Raw genomic sequence first — 19,472 nt, 5'->3', positions numbered from 1 at the left:
GAGATCCTGAGAGTTGGCCTGACCCCACAGGGCAACACTACTAAAGATTCATATGGTTTGAGATACACAAAGAGTAATTTCAGCGTGGGGAATACTGACTCTCCCTCCTCCTAATATACATGTATCATTAAAAGGACCTGCAATGCCTTTAGCTTGTTTTCTACTGTTGCTTCTTCAATGCAGCAGTTTAAACTTTCAGTCACACCATTCAGCCACGTTTGAAACTGGTTGACACGAGTGCTGTACTGTTCATGTTCCTTTGTTATCTTCTTAAGCAGTTTCACTCTCTTCTGTAACAAGAAACATCAGCAATGGTAAGGATACAGCTTATCTGTCTCTTCATATTTTGCATTTCTGAGCAAAAAACAGTCCATTTCCCTCCATCCACCCATTGCTCAGTCTCTTCAGGAACGTGCAGCTCAGCACAAGGATAAAATATATAAAGCTTTGTCCGACCTTGGCTATGCTGTAGTGTGTCAACATTTAGTCTGTGCACAAAACACTGAGAGGTCCTGTGTGGTCAGCTTTTACCTCCCCTTTTCAAAGCTTTGTATTCTTTCACTGAAAGACTGTATTCCCTCTCCATGCATTGCTTTGGAAAGATAAAGAGTGTGTTGTTCCATGCTCCAATCTGGCAAAAAAATACGGAAGTAAATCTGCTTGACCAGATTGTCCTGGTCAGCCAGGAAGAGACACTGCCAGGTTGGAGGCATGCAAATTATTTCACAATAAAAAAACAAACTAAAACCAAAATATTTAAACTTAAAGGAAGTAACTAGAGGATCAGAAAGAAATCCAGGGTTGGAAGTGACCTCAAGAGGTCATGAAGGCTACTCCTCTGCAGAGGCAGGATCAGGTATCCCTAGGCTATCCCTTCTAGGTGTTTCTCTAGCCCAGGTGTGCTCAACCCCCAGCTTGTGCATCAAAAGTGGCCTCTGTAGCCATGGCATGTAGCCCATGCAGCTCCTCTCAGGCTGGAATATTTGATGGCAGGGGAACACTGGCAACTAATACTGTCACCCCTGCTCCACTAATTCCCAAATCCTGCAGGACCAGGTCAGGGCCAGGCCACCCTCCCCACTGCAATGTGGGGTTGGGGCTGGGCTGCCTCCCATGCTGCCGCATTGGGTCCCACTGTACCTGTCATGTGCCGAACTGGGGCCTCCAGCCAGAACCAGCCTGTGAATGGACCAGGCACCACCCATCTGGCCCGTGGGGCAAAAAAGCATGAGTACCATTACTCTAAACTGTTCTTGGAACCTCCCAATGAAAGAGATTCCACAAAACCTCTAGAAAACCTGCTGCCATGTTTCACCAGCCTGGCAGTTAGTAAGATTCTCCTGATTTCTAGCCTAAATCTTCTCTGATGCAAATTCTATTTGTTTCTCTTTGTTTATCTCCTGGTCAACAAGGAGAAATTGAGTTACATTATAATCACATTAGAAAAGACAATCCTTCTCTCTCTGCAATATTGTTAGCATCCACTGTAACTTCCAGAGGCTTGACTTTCATTAGCAATTGTAATATATTTTATTAGGTAGCATCTGGCTCTGCACAAGCTGGGAACAGGCTGCAAACATGCAACTCATGCCCCGTGTAGGGGCCAGACACAGGGCTAGAACTTGGGGATCTGACCAACCTACAGTGAACGCAAGTCAATGCTGCAGTTTCCCTCCCCATGTACCCAAACATGGCATTGCTCTATGCAGATCCCTGTACCAAGTTAAAACTGCTTGTGGGCTATGGCTCACTCAAAAGTAGAACAAACAGCACCAAGGGCCTGAAATCACCATGGCCTAGGGGCATTTTTGCCATCTGTGGCATCCTTCCTTCAGCCATGCCAACACAAGGGTGGCAGAGCAATCTGAGGGCTTGATGCTGTCTGTACTGCAGCAGCACCATGTCCCCAGACCAAGGAGTACACCTTGCCCAGCTGACTCCATTAACGGGCCCCAGAACCAGGACTCGCCAAGTGTCTGCTCCTGGCTCACCCCCAACACCAGGCCAGTGGGCCAGGGAGTAATTACTGGGTATAAACCCAGAGAAGCCTAATGGGTGAGGTTTCAGTTCTGGAGCAAGTCAATGAACTTGGGTAGGCAAGGTGTGGGTGGGGTGTGCTCGGGATCTCCAGCGCTTATGCCGTGGTATAAACAAGCCCTAAGAACCCCTATCCACCAGAGGGTCATCATAGCTCTGGGTAATCCTCTTAGCTTCATGGCCAGATCTAGCCAGGGTGCAGTACAAAGCAGCTACATTGCAGTCGAGACTCCAGCCTACCCTGGTAGTCTTTGCACTCTACAGGCAAAATTCACGTCTCAGTTACACCTATGTAAATCAGCAGTAACTCCATTGACATCAAGGTAGCTGTGCTATAAAACTGGTTGTCAGGGTTGTTTGATTGGTGGCTGTCAGGCTGCATCCAACCTGTGAGAAGTTAATGTTCAGCTTGTGGGCTCCCACTCAGCCGTCATTCTCCCCATTGCTCCTGCTGCTGCAGTGGCTGGGTCTGTGGGACAGGTCAGCATGACCTGGTGAGCCGGCTGCCTCTGTGGTCATGACAGAGGCTCATGCTGCCTGCAGGGGGGGCACTGAGAGGAGCTCACACTGCTCCTGTAGTGTGGCAAGGACAGAAGAGCTCAGGTTGCCCATATGGCATGGCAGGGGGGGGCTTGCATTGCCAATGAAGTAAAGGGGCAGAATTGGCCATCTGGCCCCCACAGTCTGTGAACCAGGGCCCATGCAACCTGCAGATGCTGAAAAACTGGACAGCCCCTCTGTAAGTGATGGGAAGATCTAGCTCAAAGCATACAGGCTTTTTCTTTTGGGTAGAGAGTCACCGCACCCCTACAGCAGGCCGTCCATTAAGAGGCACAAGCCAGCCTACAGCTATAGGCAAACACAGGCTTGAGACAAAAAATTGTGACTGCAGGTTGAAAATGGCTAAGGTGCATACAGCAAAGCAGTTGATAACTAAAGAAAGACATTAGGGTGTGCAAAGCAGACCCTATTTGATTTGGATTTGATTTGATTTGGATGTGGCCTGAGTCGGATTCAATCTGTTGATTTGGATCACTGTCCCTGATTTGATTCAGCCAAATCCGAATCTGAAAATTCAATGCTGATTCAGAGAATCAGCAATTCGGACACAGTTACTTTAAATGTTTTTCCTCGTAGCTCGAGGTACCAGTGCAGCTTGTGAACACTGTGATGCTGGTGTGGATGGAGCATCCCACAGGAGTGCGGTGGGGCCCTCCACATGCTCAGCTGTGAACCTGGAAATGAACCAGAAGTACTTCCAGTCCACTTCCGGGTCTGCCGGGGAGTGTGCTGGGGGCCCCCCCCCGCATCCCCCCGGCTCGGCGATCAGCCATGGGGGGACCCCGGGTGCCCCCCCAGACCCAGGAGGCACCAGTCACTGAGCTGGGAGGGCGCAGGGGCCCCCCCTGCATGCTCTCTGGAGGACCCGGAAGTGGACTGGAAGTGCTTCTGGTCCACTTCCGGGTCTGCTGCCAAGTGCGCTGGGGAGCTCCCTGCACTCCTGTGGGACACACCATGCACCCCAGCATCGTGGCATTCACAAGACGCCTGCTACCTTGAGGTATTTAGAAAAAACATTTAAAGCTGTGTCTATATCTGAATCGCCAAATCTTTCCGAGTCTCTCTGAATCGATTCGGAGGGTTCCAATTTGATTTGGAGAGATTAAAGGGTCCTCTGATTCGATTTGGATTTGGAGATTCAGCCACTAAATTGGGCCAAATCTCCACCAAATCGAATCAGGGACCGAAGCTTCGCACAGCCCTAATAGACACATCTTAGGACATGGAGCGATGTAATGTTTATATCACTTTAAACAATGTTAAAGCACTACAAAAAACTGAGCAGATAAATGCCATGCAGTGCTATAGTGTACAAACAGGCCACAATCAACTAGAAATGACCTGGGATGAAACAGAGATCGCACTGAAACACTTCACAGGGACACTGTGGCTGGGAGACAGTTGTACATTATACAGTACTGAAGTGTTACAAACTAAAAACACTTCCCAAACGTGCAGAATCTGACGTGCTGTATACGTATGTCTGCCCATCCCCTTATTGTGACCCAACAGGCCTATATTACCTTGCCAGATTCTGAGGTCAATGAAGCTGTACAAGGGATAAATAGTGTTTGCTTGTACCTCTTGCTCCCTGGTACAACTCCATTGATTTCTCTGGAGTCCCTGCAGATTCATATTGGGGTAAATTAAGTCAGAAAAAGCTTGCACATAGTCAGCCAGACCTCTGATTGGTATAATTCAGGACACCTCTATTGACTCCACCACAGTTATCCTGGCTTACACCAGTTGAGGACCTAGCACAGGTAATGAAATAAAATGAAATATGTCTGGGCTAGGAAGCAGGCAATGCAGAAACTTCTGGGAGAGTCAGGATGGTGTATGGTAGGCAGACAAGCAGACTTCTAATCAAAACCTACTCCCGTATCTCACAGTAAAATTAAAAGGATAATTAAGGTTGAGAAGTATAGTCTAAATGAAAGAAGTGGCTTAACCTCTTTGTAGGCCAAGCTGTGAAGCTATCTGTGGCTTGGACATTGCTGCCGAGAATATTTAGATCAATCAGGTCATGTGATAAACGACACAGATTTGAACAGACACAGTACTGTGCTAGCTGTCAAATGAAAAAGCTGACCACAAGCAGGCTGGAACCCTGCCAAGCAGTTAGCAAGGGCTACTTCCTAGTGCAACATTTTAATGATGAGAAAGATGCAGTCAGTTTCTTTATGAGGGAGCAAGGGAAGGAAAATTCATGCTTTCGTTCAAGAGAGACACTTGAATGATTGGAGATTATCTACTCGAAGAAGTGCAGCACATCAAGGAATAATTGCACTGACATAAAAACGAAAGATACTACTTAGGCTTCATGGGAAGGCACAGAGAACTGTGAAGAATGCACACAGCCCTTTAGTTTCATGGAGCAGACACTTTATTTCTGGTGCACTTCCAGTTCCAGCTTCCAAGGGCTAGAGAAGAATTTTCCCAGTGCACTTTCTCTGTTGGCTCCCCACAAAATGGCTCACACAGTGTTGGCACAGAAGGTGCACAAGGGTCGTTGTAGGGATGGAGACAGAGGGTGCATCTACATGTGCAATTAATGCTCATTAAAGTGCTCCCGGGCACATGTCTAAACATGTGACCCTGTCAAGAGCAAATTTGCTCCCAATGGGAGCAGTTCAGTCTAGAGCTGCTCCTGCCCATCTGCCCTGCTCTGCCCCCTTAAAGCAGCCAGGGGGAGCTCCAAGCTCCCCCGGGTTCCAGCCTCCGGCTGGCAGGGGGCACAGGGGTCAGACCTGGGATTCGGGGAGTGGGCAAGAGATGTCTGGAAGCAGCGGACACGTGGAGCTCAGGATCGCACCCTGGCTTAGCAGCACTGACTTTGAGTGATGCCCTGTGCCCAAGTGTGGGGGGAAGCAGCGCCAGAACTGGGGGGTAAACATGACAGAAAGCAACGCTGGGACCAGGGGGCAGATATGTGGTGGAAACAGCATTGGGACTCAAGGGGTGGGGGGGAGACACAAAGGGAAGCAGTGCCTTGCACCTCCCCATTGCTCCCCTGGAGCTCTTTGTCCCTCAGTCCTGCTGCTGCCTGTGCAGTGCACATCCCAGTTGGCTCCTGCTCCACACTCATGCCTGGGGGGAGCTGGGACCTAAGCAGCATCAAAGCCACAGACAGAGAAGAGCTTCCCTGTCCTGGTATGCTCAGCTCCTGGGGGCAGCCAGGATCTGAGTAGTGCTGGGCCCAGGGACAGAGAGCTCCCCCATTCTGGTGCTACTCAGCTCCAGGGTCCTCAAGGGAGCCAGGAGCTGAGCACCACTAGAGCTGTAAATTGCTCCCAGTCAGCATCTATACATGCACTACTGTGCAATAGCTAACGCACCATTAATCTAGTCCCTGTATTTGTTGGCAGTAGCAAATGGTGCATTGGCTTAATTTACTGTGCAGTAAGTCCTACGCATATATTTGATGAGTTCAATGTGTAGTAAAGTGTCTTATGTACATGCACTGAGAGAGACTTTCAGAATAGTGTTTTAGCGGAAGACACAATACCCATTCTTTTAGTTGGAGACGGTACCCATATTTAGAGCCACCCCGGCTTACCTACATTTTTTTAGGGATTATTTTAGTTTCTGAAGCAGCCCAGATGTGGAAAGGCACAGAAGTTGCATAGAATAGCCTGTGTCATTTCAGCCCCCTGGGCTGGGCCTTTTAGGCACAGTTCAGAATCTCAGTCAAGACCTTACAGACTGAAGTGCTCTCTGCTCTCTGTAGACAGGAAGGATCCCATGGCATTTTAGATGAGAGAACAGGTTTATCCCATAATCTTTCCTTTTACTGCTGAATGGGAAGGATATTTCCTCTTTACCATTTGGACTTGCAGGAGGAGCAGCTGTGTTTAGGCATGGGAGCTGTTGGCAGAGTTTCCCTTAAACTCTAGGGTTTGTAAAGACCTGTCAGACTAGGCATCTTGAGAACAGAGCCCAATCCTGCACTCATGCAAGCAGTCTAACACCCTATGATGCCAGATTCAAGAACTAGGTTTGTTAAGAGAGCTAATGTGAACTGAACTGGTTTTGTTTTGTACTAGCCTAGATTGAGCATATACTGAAATTTCACATATCACCACTTTTCCTGCTAAACAGGTAAGACAGGATGTCCTCAGCGATTCCTTCTGTTCACACCACATTTCTGCTCTTTAGCAATAACCTTTCAAGGAATATAGGTGGGCATGATGAGGGAGGAGGGAGCCAGCTGTCATAACATTTCAACCATGGAAACTAAAAGAAATTCCAGCAAGTGTTCTATTAAGTTTGGAAGCAATCAAGATACTCACAGACACAAGGGGAAAAAAGGATCACCAGAGGAGCAGTGTCATGGCAAAACCATGCGAGAAACGGAATCCAAATACTCAGCCTATGATAGAAAACAACAACTGCACCAGATCTAAAAATGTTTCTGGAGCACCAGTGAAGTCTGCAAGTACCAGCAAACTTCCTCCTGCAGCCAGCTCAGGAATTCAGCTGTCAGCTGCAATTTACATTTAGCCCAGCCTCCCGTCATGAGAGGGGTGGGAGCAGCTCCTTTAAGTCTGAGGCCTCTCTCATTTAGTTGTCCCTTCCACGGTGAGAGGTAGCAGGATTCCTTTAAACAACACTATCTATTTCCTGGCATGATTCCCAAGCTGCCTGTAACCTTGGCATTAGCCAATGATTGCCCCATTTATTTCAATCAGAAAAACTAAAAGCTCTTTAACCCCCTGTCTTGTTCCTCATCTCTTTAAAAAGGGAGATTTCACAACCAGATAACTTTACTTCCTTTCTCCTTTAAGAAGTGGCATTTGTAGGAAAGTCAACTGCTTTTTCTAGAGCTTCAGATAATTGAAGATGTCATCATGTACTTTACCTAAGGCAGCTGGGCCTCATTCTAATCTCATGTAAGCCAGGGTCAATTCACATTAATCAGTGAAGCTATACCGGTGCAAAATCAGGCCAACAGAGGCCTGTCCTAGGGTTTGGATAGCTATTTGAGAGATCATCTGTTTGTCCTCTATCACCAAACCACTTACAGCAAACAGCCATGGAGCAAGAAGAACAAATCTTTGTGAAAAGGGAAGTCACTGAAAATGGCAACCTGGTGCCTTTAACACCCTCACGAGTGTAAAGAGCTAAAACAACTTTGTTTTGAATGACTAGATTTGCCCCGTGGTCTGACTTTGAATAACTGTTTCTTTCAGTTCCTCAATAACTACAAGAGTTCACCTGCCTCAGGTGCAGAATCTGTGATTACATTTCTGAAGGGAGCAGGGATGTGTGTGTAGGGGTGGGGGTGATGTTTTTTCACAGTTTAAGAGGAAAGGTAAATAAAGTTTCTGTTCCTAAAAAAGGCCAGCCTTGTAGACTCCAGGCTTCTGCTTCCCTTACAACCTGCACTGTACAGTGCCCCTCCAAGATGACTAGGTGGAGGTGGTTAGCTGTGTTAGTCTGAAGTCAGGCAGAAGGCAGGGCAGGGCAGCACCTTAGGGTAACAACAGACATCACCAAGTGAAGTTGATCAGCTCTGGTGGGATGTGTCCTACCACAGTGGAGCTACTTTATTGGGAAATGGGTTTCTTTTCGCTGGGGATTCCCTGTGTTTCTCACTGCCCCGTGCCTCTTTGCTGGAACCCATGCCAATGTGAGCCTCATGCAGAAGCGGGGGTTGGCAGAGGTTCTGGTATGCGACAGCGTAGACCAACACGGGACCCAGGAAATCTCTGGTGCCCCGTGCTTCCATGCAGACACTCATGCTGACCACTGCCTCCATGGGGTGGCGTGAGTCCCGGCAAGGAGGCGTGGGGCAGCACAGGAACTGGGCAGTTCCTGGCATAATGTGCCTCCATGTTGGCATCTATGCTGGGTCCTGTGCTGACCTCTGCTTCAAGCAGAGGCATGGATTAGAGCAGGTCTTGGTGTGGAAGTTTGGAGCACTGGGAATTTCCTGGGTCCCATACCACCCCATGGCACAGGACCTGTGCTAACCTATGGTAAGAGCTGTGCCAACCTGTGCTTTCATGCTGGGACCTGTGCCAACCCATGCCTCTGAGTGAAGCATCAGTCAGTGTAGGTCCTAGCATGGGGAACACGGGCCACTGGGAATTCCTGGGTCCCATGTCTCCATACCAGGATCTGCGCAGGATTTCCTCACTTTTGAAGATGCACCCCTGGAGATCTTGGGCTGGGTTTCCTTATGCAGGGAACCCTCACTTTCCCTGCTTACAGAGAGGTGCCCTGAGATTCCCCAGGGCATGTCTCTAAGTAGGGAAAAGCTGGGCAGGCACTCCCCAGGTTTGAGGGGATGAATCCTGCATGGGAATTCCTGGGGTAGGCAGGATCGGACTCCTCAAGCCTCCACAGTACCTACCTGAGACGATTGGAGAATGCAGGCTGCCTGCACTCTCCTGCTATAAAGCAAATAGATGTCTTCTGCAATAAGGCTGCATTATTTTACACTATATTTTGCTGCAGCCCCTGACATGGCATGACAGACAGGGTAGAGACATGTATTTGGTCACCATTTATGCCGCCATAAACATTCTTATCATGGCACAAACATGATGTCCAGTGACACCTGTTTCTATACGTAGAGACAACCTGGTTGAGAGAGGCAGTTCATGCCTGAACCAGCTAGTTCAGTTATTTCCTAAGGTGCCACTCTACCCCACCTTCAGTGCTTAAGTTTGACTGATGACTTCTAGGGATAAGAGCATATACCGTTTTTCATAACCAGGACAAATCCTTAGTCTGGGTGGAGCAGTGGTAAAGAAGAGGAGAGAGGCAGATGGTTAAATCAATGCAATGGAGTTCAGTTTTATTAATAGCAGTCAGTTACTAGTCCCTGAAATCCCTGTTCTGCCTTGAGATCACTCAAAAACCAGAGATGTATCGAGGGAGTGCAGTCAGCTGGATATGCAGGTACTTTTAGGATCAAGATCAGTGGTTCTCAGCTTTTTTGGAATTGAGGCACCCCTCATGGGACTCAAGACACCCCTCCATAACTTTTGTAAATTAAGTGGTACCCAATATAAAAAATATATATATATATTACAGGGATTACTTCCTTGCAGAAGGGTAAGGATCATCCAGACAGGGATAAGCTTGACCTTGTGCTTATCTGCTGAGCTTACCTGCTTATCTGCCCATACCTTGCTTATTTCCTCACTTCTGGAGGCATACTTTAAATTATTTGATGGCAGCCTAGTGTGTCCTGGCACCATGCCTGAGAATCACTGATCTAGATTATTGAGCACACTTACATATGAATATTTCCTACCCTCCAAAGGCAATCATTTTCCCAAAGGCATGTCCTATCCCACCAGTTCTGGAAGTAAATAATACCAATCTCATCTCTACTCTTAACCCACACTAACTGTCAAAGCCATTGACACTAAAAGATGTCAGTGTTTTTTGCTCTCTTCTTACATGACCACTAGACTCTTGAGATTGACACAGATTAGGAACTGAATATCTTTTGGTGCTCAGGGCTGGCTGCTAATGTTTTTTATTTGAGCAAGAACATTCACTGCCTGCCACTTGGCTGGGAATAAGACAAGTGGCTCCTCATCTGTACTTAGAAAGTAGCCACTTGCCAGTATTCATTGTTGCGTTGATGCCTCTGCTCTTCAAATAGCTTACTTAACATGAGTATCATGGTGCAGTCCTTGCTATACTAAAAGACAAGCAAACCTTTGCACCTTCCTTATGTTAATACTGTTATTCTCACACATCTTGCTGAGTAAATCTTAGCTTTTACAACAGCGATGTAGGAAGCACCTAACAATGGATGCTACTAGAGACTGGTGAGATCCTAAACATTCTTGTCTTTTATAGTTCAGTTTTACCTGAGCTACTTCCTTTATTCCTTCATATTCCACCTTCATCTTCTTTTGGACATCCTCATCAACACTTGGGTCACCTATCCTGTTAAACAAGGAAGCAGCTTCCTCCAGGAGCCTTTCCAGCAGGACTGACTGATTTAAGACGTCATTCAGCAGCACCTCAGAGTGGCTCAGCTGCCACTGCTTCTCTTTCAAGCCAAGCTGCAGTTCTATGTCTGGCTCCAAGGTCACCTTCATGTTGTGAACCCACGTGTAAAATTCATCCTGGGCTTTCAAGTATTCATTCCAGTGCAGCCACACCCATTCAATACGGCTGTTGGGGAAAGTGAGGAATATGAGATTCTCTCAGTACCAGTGGAGATTATGGCAAGTTCAAGATGCTTAAAAAAAATGTCAGCGCCAAATGGTCACAATCTCAGGTGGAATAACTCATCTTAGCTCCTCTGGCTTCAGAGTGTCACAACCCATGTCCCAATTCCATTCTGCTGTAGGGGGAAACACCCTTTGCCCAGCAAAGATTATGGGCTGGTGCAGTGTGAGGGAAGATAGAGTCAAGGCTCCACCTTTTTTCTGTTCACCCACCCCAACTATATGCATGGGACCAGCAGCTGCAGCCTAGAGAAGTCTACTTTCTCGCATCCCGCTATCCACAATATGGCATTGATGCAGGGAGTTCTTTGTGACAGAACTGCATGAGCCAGTCTGACCTGACACATCAAGCACATACTTTATCGAAAAATAGTATATGTTTCCTACCTGTGACAGTGAGTAATGTATATGGCTGTTTCTTCCCACATGGCCTTAATGTCTTTCAGTTTGGAGAGTACTTTGTGCTTTTCATCCTCACTGATGCAGCGAAGAAGGGCCTCCGCTTTCTTGATAACAAAGTCCATTTTCAGTCGACCTTCAGGCTCCAGTACACAAATTTTCTGTTAGGAAGCACAAAAAGTAATGTGTTACAAATAGCCTGTGAAAGCAGTTACTGAATTATAAATTTGTTTTTACCGAGGAATCAATAACTCCCTCATGCAGAGCTCCTATTGAGTAAAAAGTGAGAACTTTTCCACTGTTATTTTTTAACAATCCTAAAAGATTTAATTAATTAGAGACTTATATACTTCAAAACATCTATAAAAAACAAATAGTTTTTATAGCTCTTCAGAGTTATTGATATGGAAGCCAATTATTTATGTGCCTACTCAGTTCTATAGGATTTGAATACCACCTGCTATAGTTCTATGATATTATATATATATCTATTGTATGCCTTGTAATTTATTTTTGTGGCAAGAATGTAGAGGCAGCAATATCCATGGAAAACACAGAGCAGAACACATAGGGTAAGATGCCCCATAGCATGCCACAGGTTATAGACAGAAAAGCCATTTGTTGCAAATCCTAGAAGACGTTTTCTCAACTACAGGTCAGAAGAAATTGCAATTACCTAGCAGAATTTCATCTCTGTTACCAAGTTCTTTTCTTGCCCCCAAATTTCTATATCAGATAAAATTATGGCACACATGCGCACATCTCAACACAAACCCTAAGGCAAGGAAATAAAGGTTTAAGGTCCTCTTCCACACTGAGGCATAAACCAAACTACTAGAACGACTATTCTGCACTGCAAACAACCTTAACTCCATCTCAGTAAGAATGTCAGTTTTTCAGCATCACCTACCCTAAGTTCCCACTGCTACAAACACGCAGATCACCAGACTCCCTCTGCCTATTGTCCTGCCTGCACAGTTCAGAGGAAGTCACATGCACTCAATTTTAGAGGAAGATAAAGCTAAAAGAAAAACATGAAGACACTAAATATCAGAAGCTGCTTATGAAGATTTAGGCCAAGAGATCTGTCCAAAATAATTTTTAAGCCAGTCACAGAGTATAGAATAAAAGCCAGATCTTCCCAGTCTTGTGATTTTAACAGAATCATTCTTCTTCCTTTGTCTTTCTATATAGCATACTTGACTGTGACGTCAATTCTTGCACCATTTGCACTAAATGCTTACTTTGTAAAATTAATACAAATACCACCCCCCCACATACGCACAAACCCACATACTAAATACAGACTCTTGGAGTGGAGCAGGCAGCATAAGCTACAACCACCAAACAAAAGAAAAACATGGAAATAAATCAATAACTCTAAAGTTCAGATCTTTTTTCATGTTTGAAATGAACTGAAAGCAAAAAGGACTGTTAAGGAAGCTATGGTTGGGCTGGCAACCCAATTTTCCGGACTGTATTTTTTTAATGGTTGCTTTCTTTGGCGGGCATTTTCACTAGCAAATTTACAGAAAATGAAAACACAGGAAGCAAGCCAGCTAAGTCAGGGACACTGGAACTGATGTTTTCATTTGAAATAGCCAATGGATGAATGAGCAAGAAGATTAGATGGAAATGTCAGTTGGATGGCAAGGATGCCATTCAGCCTGCTACAAAGGCAGGATGGGAAGACAAAGAAGGGAAGGGAGAAGCAGGATGAGGAAAGAGTTATTTAGCTTTTTTCCTTTTCAGATGATGGGTATCCAAAATCCAAACTACAAGCTCCAAAACAAGGATTTTCTGTGTGCACTCTGGGGATGCCCACCAAAACCCATTGTAGCCAACAGGCTTCAGTCAGGTCATTTGAAAGCAGAAACAAATTCTCAGTCTGAAACAAAATAAATACTTCATGCCTTTGGGGCTAGCAGGCGAATTTCTCTGTCACCACCAGCTCCACAATGAGTCTCCATGTTAGACCAGATACGTGATCTAACGCCCTTGATGAAAAACCTGGGAAAATAGGATTGGATAGCATATGGCAATTCATACAAAATACCCCAGCACACACACCTGGATTGCAACTCTGTGCTAGCTATGCTACCTCAAATACCAGAAAGAGTCCAAACATGATTACAGGCATAAAGAGACTTTCATATGAAGAGAAATGAGAACTCATCTGCTGCTGCTGTCCCCCTGACTTCCTATACCTTAATTTCCAAACCCAGCTGGAGTGGAGGAAGAAAGAATGGGAGGAGAGAAAAAAGTGCTACCGAGTGCCAGGGAAATGGGTACCCAGAGCAGAGGTGGGCAGTGTAGAGATCACAGGGTTCAGTTAACACAGGCATACATGAATGAAAAGAACTACACAACAGGTTTTGTTTGGGAACAGTAAAGAAGCTCTGCTTACTCTGTTTCTCACTCACTGACTCCCAACTACCTGTTCCCTGAGGGGCCATCTCACAGTGCCCAACTCCCTGAGCCTCCTGTTAGGGAGCATCTATAAATGATAACTTCTGTCATTAGTTATATCTGCTTCCAGGACTCAAAGATGTCCTTGGCAACTGCTGCCATGGTGCTGTCTGCCTGCAGGGCTGGGGTGCATGACTGCAGCCATCCCAGAGGTGCCAGCTGCATCTCCCAAAAGTCCCTTTTCAAAATCCTAGATCTGCCCATGTATTTGCGGAAAGCAAACTTTCTTATGATTGCAGGCAAAGTCAGAGACAACACTTCACTTGCAAGCTACCAGGTGGGGACTACCTGGTTAAAGAACAGGCCAATCATAAGGACAGAAGTTACACATAAACCAGGTTAAGTGATCAGAAAATGGTTTAAACCTGTAACAGAACAGAAGTTCAGTGCACATAAACCAGTTTCAAAATGGCCAAAACTAGTCTAACATAATCTGGTTGAATGCAGAGTCAGACTTAACTGACTGAGGTCAAACTAGTTTCTGTAACTTCTGTCCCAGACCCCTTCTTGATTTAAATTAAATCAGAGTCCCCCAGCATCCCAGCATGCTTTGCAGCCTTGGTCTGGGCTGTGCTGTCTGCTCCAGAGAGCAGGGCTGGCTCCGCCCCTCTGCTGTCTAGCTGGAGCAAGAGCAGGGGGTGTGGCCAGATGCTGACCTGGCATGGCCCCTAAGGCAAAGAGGGCAGTGAGGGGGTTTATTCCCCTCTTTCCCCTCTCTCCCCCAGGGGACCCCATCCGGGGTCTGCCTGGTGGGAGCACAGCATCCCCTGTCAGGCATTTCCCTCTCATCACCACTTGAGCAGCAAGGGGTGTGGCCAGCCCCGGCAGCAGCCTGAAGTGAATGGAGAGACAGATGCGGGTTTCATTTCTCCACAACAGCACGGACCCCAGGCAGGATCTGCCAGGCAGGGGCGCAGCAGCCTGCCAGACATTTTGCCCCGCTCGCCGTTCAAGCAGCAGGGGGCTTGGCCAGCCCTGGCAGCAGCCTGAAGCAAAACCCCCAATTTGCTTCAGGCTGCTGCTGGGGCTGGCCATGACCCTTCCACTCAAGCAACAAGGGGCATGGGTGGGAAATGCCTGGCAGGGGCTGCTTCCCCCTTCCCCCTCCAGGCACACCCCAGCTGGGGACCATATATGCCACGATGGGGGTTTAAACCTCTACCCAATCATAGTCAGACTGCCGGGGCCTGGCCATGACCCCTCTCAGCTCAGCTTCCCTCCAGCCAAGGGCTTGCACTAGCACCCCCTGGCTTCTGACCTGAGCCACTGCAGACATGTGGCTGTATTTCTAGAATCAAAAGTGACTGTCTATTCATCTGCTTGCTGGCTCAATCTATGCAGGTTAGACTAACCTGCAGAAATTGAATTAATTCAGGCTTGGGTTTTTTGAATGTCTGTATTTAGCCTAAGACATAACAGAAGTAGAAAAGCAACAAGTTAGTGTTGGCCTTCTCTACAGGACTGCTACTGCACCATTGTAATAATGAGTGGGAGAAACAAGATAAACAGAAGTGCCCAGTTCTCTCATAAAACTAGAGAAAGGGAACACTAGGAAACTGAAAGGTAGCACATTTACAGTTAATCAAAAAGAAACACAGACATTATCATTTTGTCACAAAACGCCAGTGAGAGCAAGAGTTTAGAAGGATTATTAAGGGATCAGCTATTTACAGAAATGAGATCATCTATACTGTTTACACCTATTTAGATCATCTACACTGTTAGATAAGTTGAAGAAGGTACGTGCCTTAAAACTACTAGTGGACACAGCTCAGAAAAAACTATAAGCAGCCTGCTCTGTTATGGAGATTGTGGTACCTTTTCATTTAGCATCTGCCACTAGTGTGATCTGACTATGGCAATTTCCTGATGACTGCTGGGTGGTTGTAAATCCTAGAGCACTGTGTGCAACAGCTGAGGTCTTATGAAAAGCAAGACTGATGCTACACTTCCAAATATCATATATTTAATCAAATATAAGATGTTTTATTTTCCCTAATCAGCCCTCGCTTTTTTATGAGGAAAATTTTTTGTGTTCCAAGCCAAATCAATTCCAAATCCATGAGTCATTCAAGAACCATATATGGCCCTACTATTGGTAAACATCCTTTACCCCCACCTGGGTTTTCAGATGTTTCCAAATCATTTAGCAGGCATCCTACGTTCAGGCCCAAGGCCAATGGCTTTGGGTGGCCCCAGGATTCACTTGCCCTCAGTTATATGGCTACAGAAACAAGCTAGGGAGAAGTTTCCCAGTTCCATAAAGTGCGCATAAAGCCAAGTTCTTCCCACTGGAAAGGAAAGTGGGAGATTAGATATATATTACCTCCATGGGTACTACCCCATGCCAGAAAAGCAGTTATCCCAAGTGACTAGGAAAACTCCCTTAGCAAACCTACCACAAGGAAAATGTAGCCTATCTGAGTAAAATATATAGCAGTGCCCATTGTGCTCAGTCCTTCTCAGTGCTGACTCTTTTCCAGGTCATGGTGAGCCACTACACTGAATACATTTTAACTTCCTTTTTACTCCCATAGCTGAGCTGTGCCTTTCTTTCCCATTTCCAATGATTCCTGTTTCTTCACCATCCTTAAATGTCTGGTAAACGTCACCAAATGGGACCCCAAACATTTTACCCAGAATCCCTCTGTTGTCCCCTCTCTCAGCCTGTGTGAGGAGAAGCTGGACTATGTTGCCTTGTGCCTCATCTGCATATACATTACTGGAGCATCCCACGACTTGGGACATGAACATGTGGTTCCAGTCCTGAGTTGGGAGTTAATTAGCACATGGATTCTTTCTGGGGCTGTCTGGACTACACATACTATTGAGTGTTGAGCTATGGGGTCTTTTAAATGCTGTTGACTCTTCCAGGGTCCAGCCCATTGACCTACATGGTAAATCATGAGCCTTCTGGTTTTAGACTAATATCATCTGTAATTCATACTACTGAACCCCTGGCCCAGCACATCAGGTAGGATCCTGGGATGTGTGGAGTCTAGATTCCCGGAGGTAGCAAGGAAAATTCCAAGGTCCTGGCCTACATGGATGACTTGAACATCCTGTGCCAGAATAGGTATGTAGTAAAAAGAGCCCTGTGGCACATGCAGGTTTACGAAGCAGCAGCTGGGGCCAAGCTCAATGTGAGCAAAAGCACCTTCCTGTCCATGGATGAGCTCTGAGACCTGGAGTCCCCGGGGGTCTTGGTTCTCCATGAAGGGGTCAAGATCCTTGGGGTGGATTTTGATCCTGACCTGAGCGGAAGGAGGGCCTGGGAGAAAAGGAGGTCAAGCTGAAGCAGTGGTTGAGTCTGTGGCATGCGCACCACCTCTCCATGGCAGTAGCAACACCACGTGGTGCTTATGAAAGCAGTGTTGCTACCAGAGCTTCTGTACACTGCACTGGTCTTCCCCTCTCCAAAGCGTATCATTCACAGAATCCAGAGAGCCATGTGTGTTTTTTTCTAGGGATCCAGAATGGAGAAGGTGGCAAGGAAGAACCTGTACAAAAAGAAACAGACTGGGGGCAGGGAGTTGCCAGACATCTACCTGTTCCTGCAGGCATGGTACATGAGCCACATCTGCAAGCTGGTGACCAGGCCAGAGTCCAAAACAGCCTGTCTAGTAAAGTTTTTTGCAGGTCACCTCCTAAGAGAGTGGGGGGTGTTCACCCCAACCAACTGGAAACCGTGGGCCATGGAACACCCCTGGTTCTACAGAGTCCTGAACAAGTTCCAGAGTGAGTACAGGCCACAGAATGAAAGCCTGGTGACTATGACCAACCACAGGAAAATATAGAAAGCAGAGACAGAGACATACTATCAACCGTGGAGATACTCCCCAAAGACAACTGCCAAGCCATCTGGAACTGGATCTTCCATAAGGACCTATAAAAGGATCACAGAGACTTGAACTGGCTAATAGCGCACCACACTCTCCCAGTGAGGGCATGGAGACACAGAGAGGGACGAGGAACTCGACCCAGCTGCCCCAGGGAAACCTGCCAGTTTGACAGAGAGACCATCGACCACCTCCTATGGCTCTGTCCCTACACCAAGGGAGTGTGGAAAAAGGTAAGTCGGCACCTGGAGGAGGTGACAGGAATCAGGCTGATGACAAGGGAGACGGCACTGTATGGACACCTGACTAAACAACAGGGGTCCCAAACACCTCGCTTTTACAAGTCTGTGTCCTGCATCAGGAGCACCCTGCAGCACATGCAGGAACCTACTGGTGTACAGACACAGGGAACTTGAGGAAACAGGCTGTGTCAAAATGTTTCTGTATGAACTCCAGTCCTACTGCTGGAAAGCAGTGGGAGAGGACAAAGAAGATGTGGCCATCTCCACTTACCAAAGGGACTCTTGGCAAAGACTATTCAAAGACACTCCAAGAGGTGGAGTGGTCAGCAATAATGAAGATGACAGCAACACAACTGGGCTTCAAAACAGCGACAATGACAACAGCAGTGTCAGCAGCAGCAGAAGCAACAGTGAGAGTGACAGTGCTAACAAGAAAGAGAAGGCATAAATGGACAATGTAAACCCCAACTGGAGTGAAAACTAAGGGACTGTTATGGAAAGGACTGTGGACTGGTGCATGGGAATGCGGGGGCACGGATGTGCAGGGATGACCATTGTAATGGGTGTGCAGGCTTTAAATGCATTTTGTGTAGAAATGCTTATCCAGGATGCGGTATATATATAACTATATATATAACTATAACTATAATTATATATATATCAGGGCTGTGTGAAATTTTGATGGCTGTTTCGTTCCAACACTGTTTTGACCAATTTCAAAGTCGAAACAGCAAAATCAGAACGAAACAAAGGCCATCGAAATAGCCTCAAAATAAAACAAAGCTGACTGAAACATTTCAAAAGTTAAATTGTTTCGAGCATAGGCTGGGGATGGGAAGTCAGTCCAGCCGGCCTGACTTCCCATCCCCAGCGCAAGATCCTGCAGGGGGTGGGAGGCAGCCAAGCCAGGCTGTTTCCCTAACCCCCGCGCGTGATTGTGCAGGGGTTGGGAAAGCAGCCCAGCTCGGCTACCTCCTGACCCCGGTGTGATCAAGCGTGGGGGTTGGGGAAGCAGTCCCACTCGGCTGCCTCCCGCTCCGGCACAATCATGTGTGGGGTGAGGGAAGCAGCCCGGCTGGGTGATCTAGTGCTGGAGATGGAAAGTCAGCCCAGCTGGTCTGACTCCCCATCCACAGTGAAACTTGAAACAGTGGTGAAACAGCCTTTCTGTTTTGATGGAACGAAATGGAACAGCTGTTTCGACTCGAAATGAAATTTGAGACAAAACACTGTTCCCTCAAACCATCTAAACTCAAGGCGAAATGGAATGATGCCGTTTCACACAGCCCTAATATATACATATATATATCCTCCCCTCCAAAAAAAAGAAAGAAAAAGTTTGTACTATAGGTACTCTTCCCTAGCTTGCTCCTGCTGCCATAGGGTTGAGGGCAAATGAAACTCGAGGGCATCCGAACCCTAAGCCTCCAGGCTTGGGCCTCTGTGTAGGATGCCTGCCAAATGATTTGGAAACATCTGAAGGCCTAGGTGGGGGTGGAGGATGTTTACCAATAGTAGGGCCACTTACAGTTCTTGATTGACTCATGGTTTGGAATTGGTTTGGCCAATTTGGCTTGGAACATGAAAATTTTTTATTAAAAAAAAAGTTTGCACTATAGGTACAAAAGTGATGTTTAACAAAGTGTTTATGGAGTACCTGTTCTAAAATTTGCAACAGTTTAAAAAAAAGCAAAATATATCAATTCTGGATGAATTAAATTACA

General features: G+C 46.6%; 1 protein-coding gene across 2 annotated transcripts in view; it reads right to left on the bottom strand.

The window, feature by feature from the left end:
- The window catches only part of SYNE3 (spectrin repeat containing nuclear envelope family member 3), a 98,232-nt gene that overhangs the window by 48,795 nt on the left and 29,965 nt on the right, over positions 1-19,472 (bottom strand). For both annotated transcript variants that reach the window (XM_019518607.1, XM_019518608.1), the window contains exons 4-6: positions 11,187-11,359; positions 10,434-10,743; positions 138-290 (exon numbers count right to left, since the gene is read on the bottom strand). In XM_019518607.1, the coding sequence (XP_019374152.1) occupies positions 138-290; positions 10,434-10,743; positions 11,187-11,359 (636 nt within the window). The remainder of the gene's footprint in view (positions 1-137; positions 291-10,433; positions 10,744-11,186; positions 11,360-19,472) is intronic.

Source organism: Gavialis gangeticus, unplaced genomic scaffold (assembly GCF_001723915.1).
Source record: "Gavialis gangeticus isolate Ggan-Ray unplaced genomic scaffold, GavGan_comp1, whole genome shotgun sequence".
In the NCBI taxonomy this organism is placed as follows: domain Eukaryota; kingdom Metazoa; phylum Chordata; order Crocodylia; family Gavialidae; genus Gavialis; species Gavialis gangeticus.
Note: the sequence above shows the minus strand (reverse complement) of the source record. Positions and strands in the feature narration are given on the sequence as shown.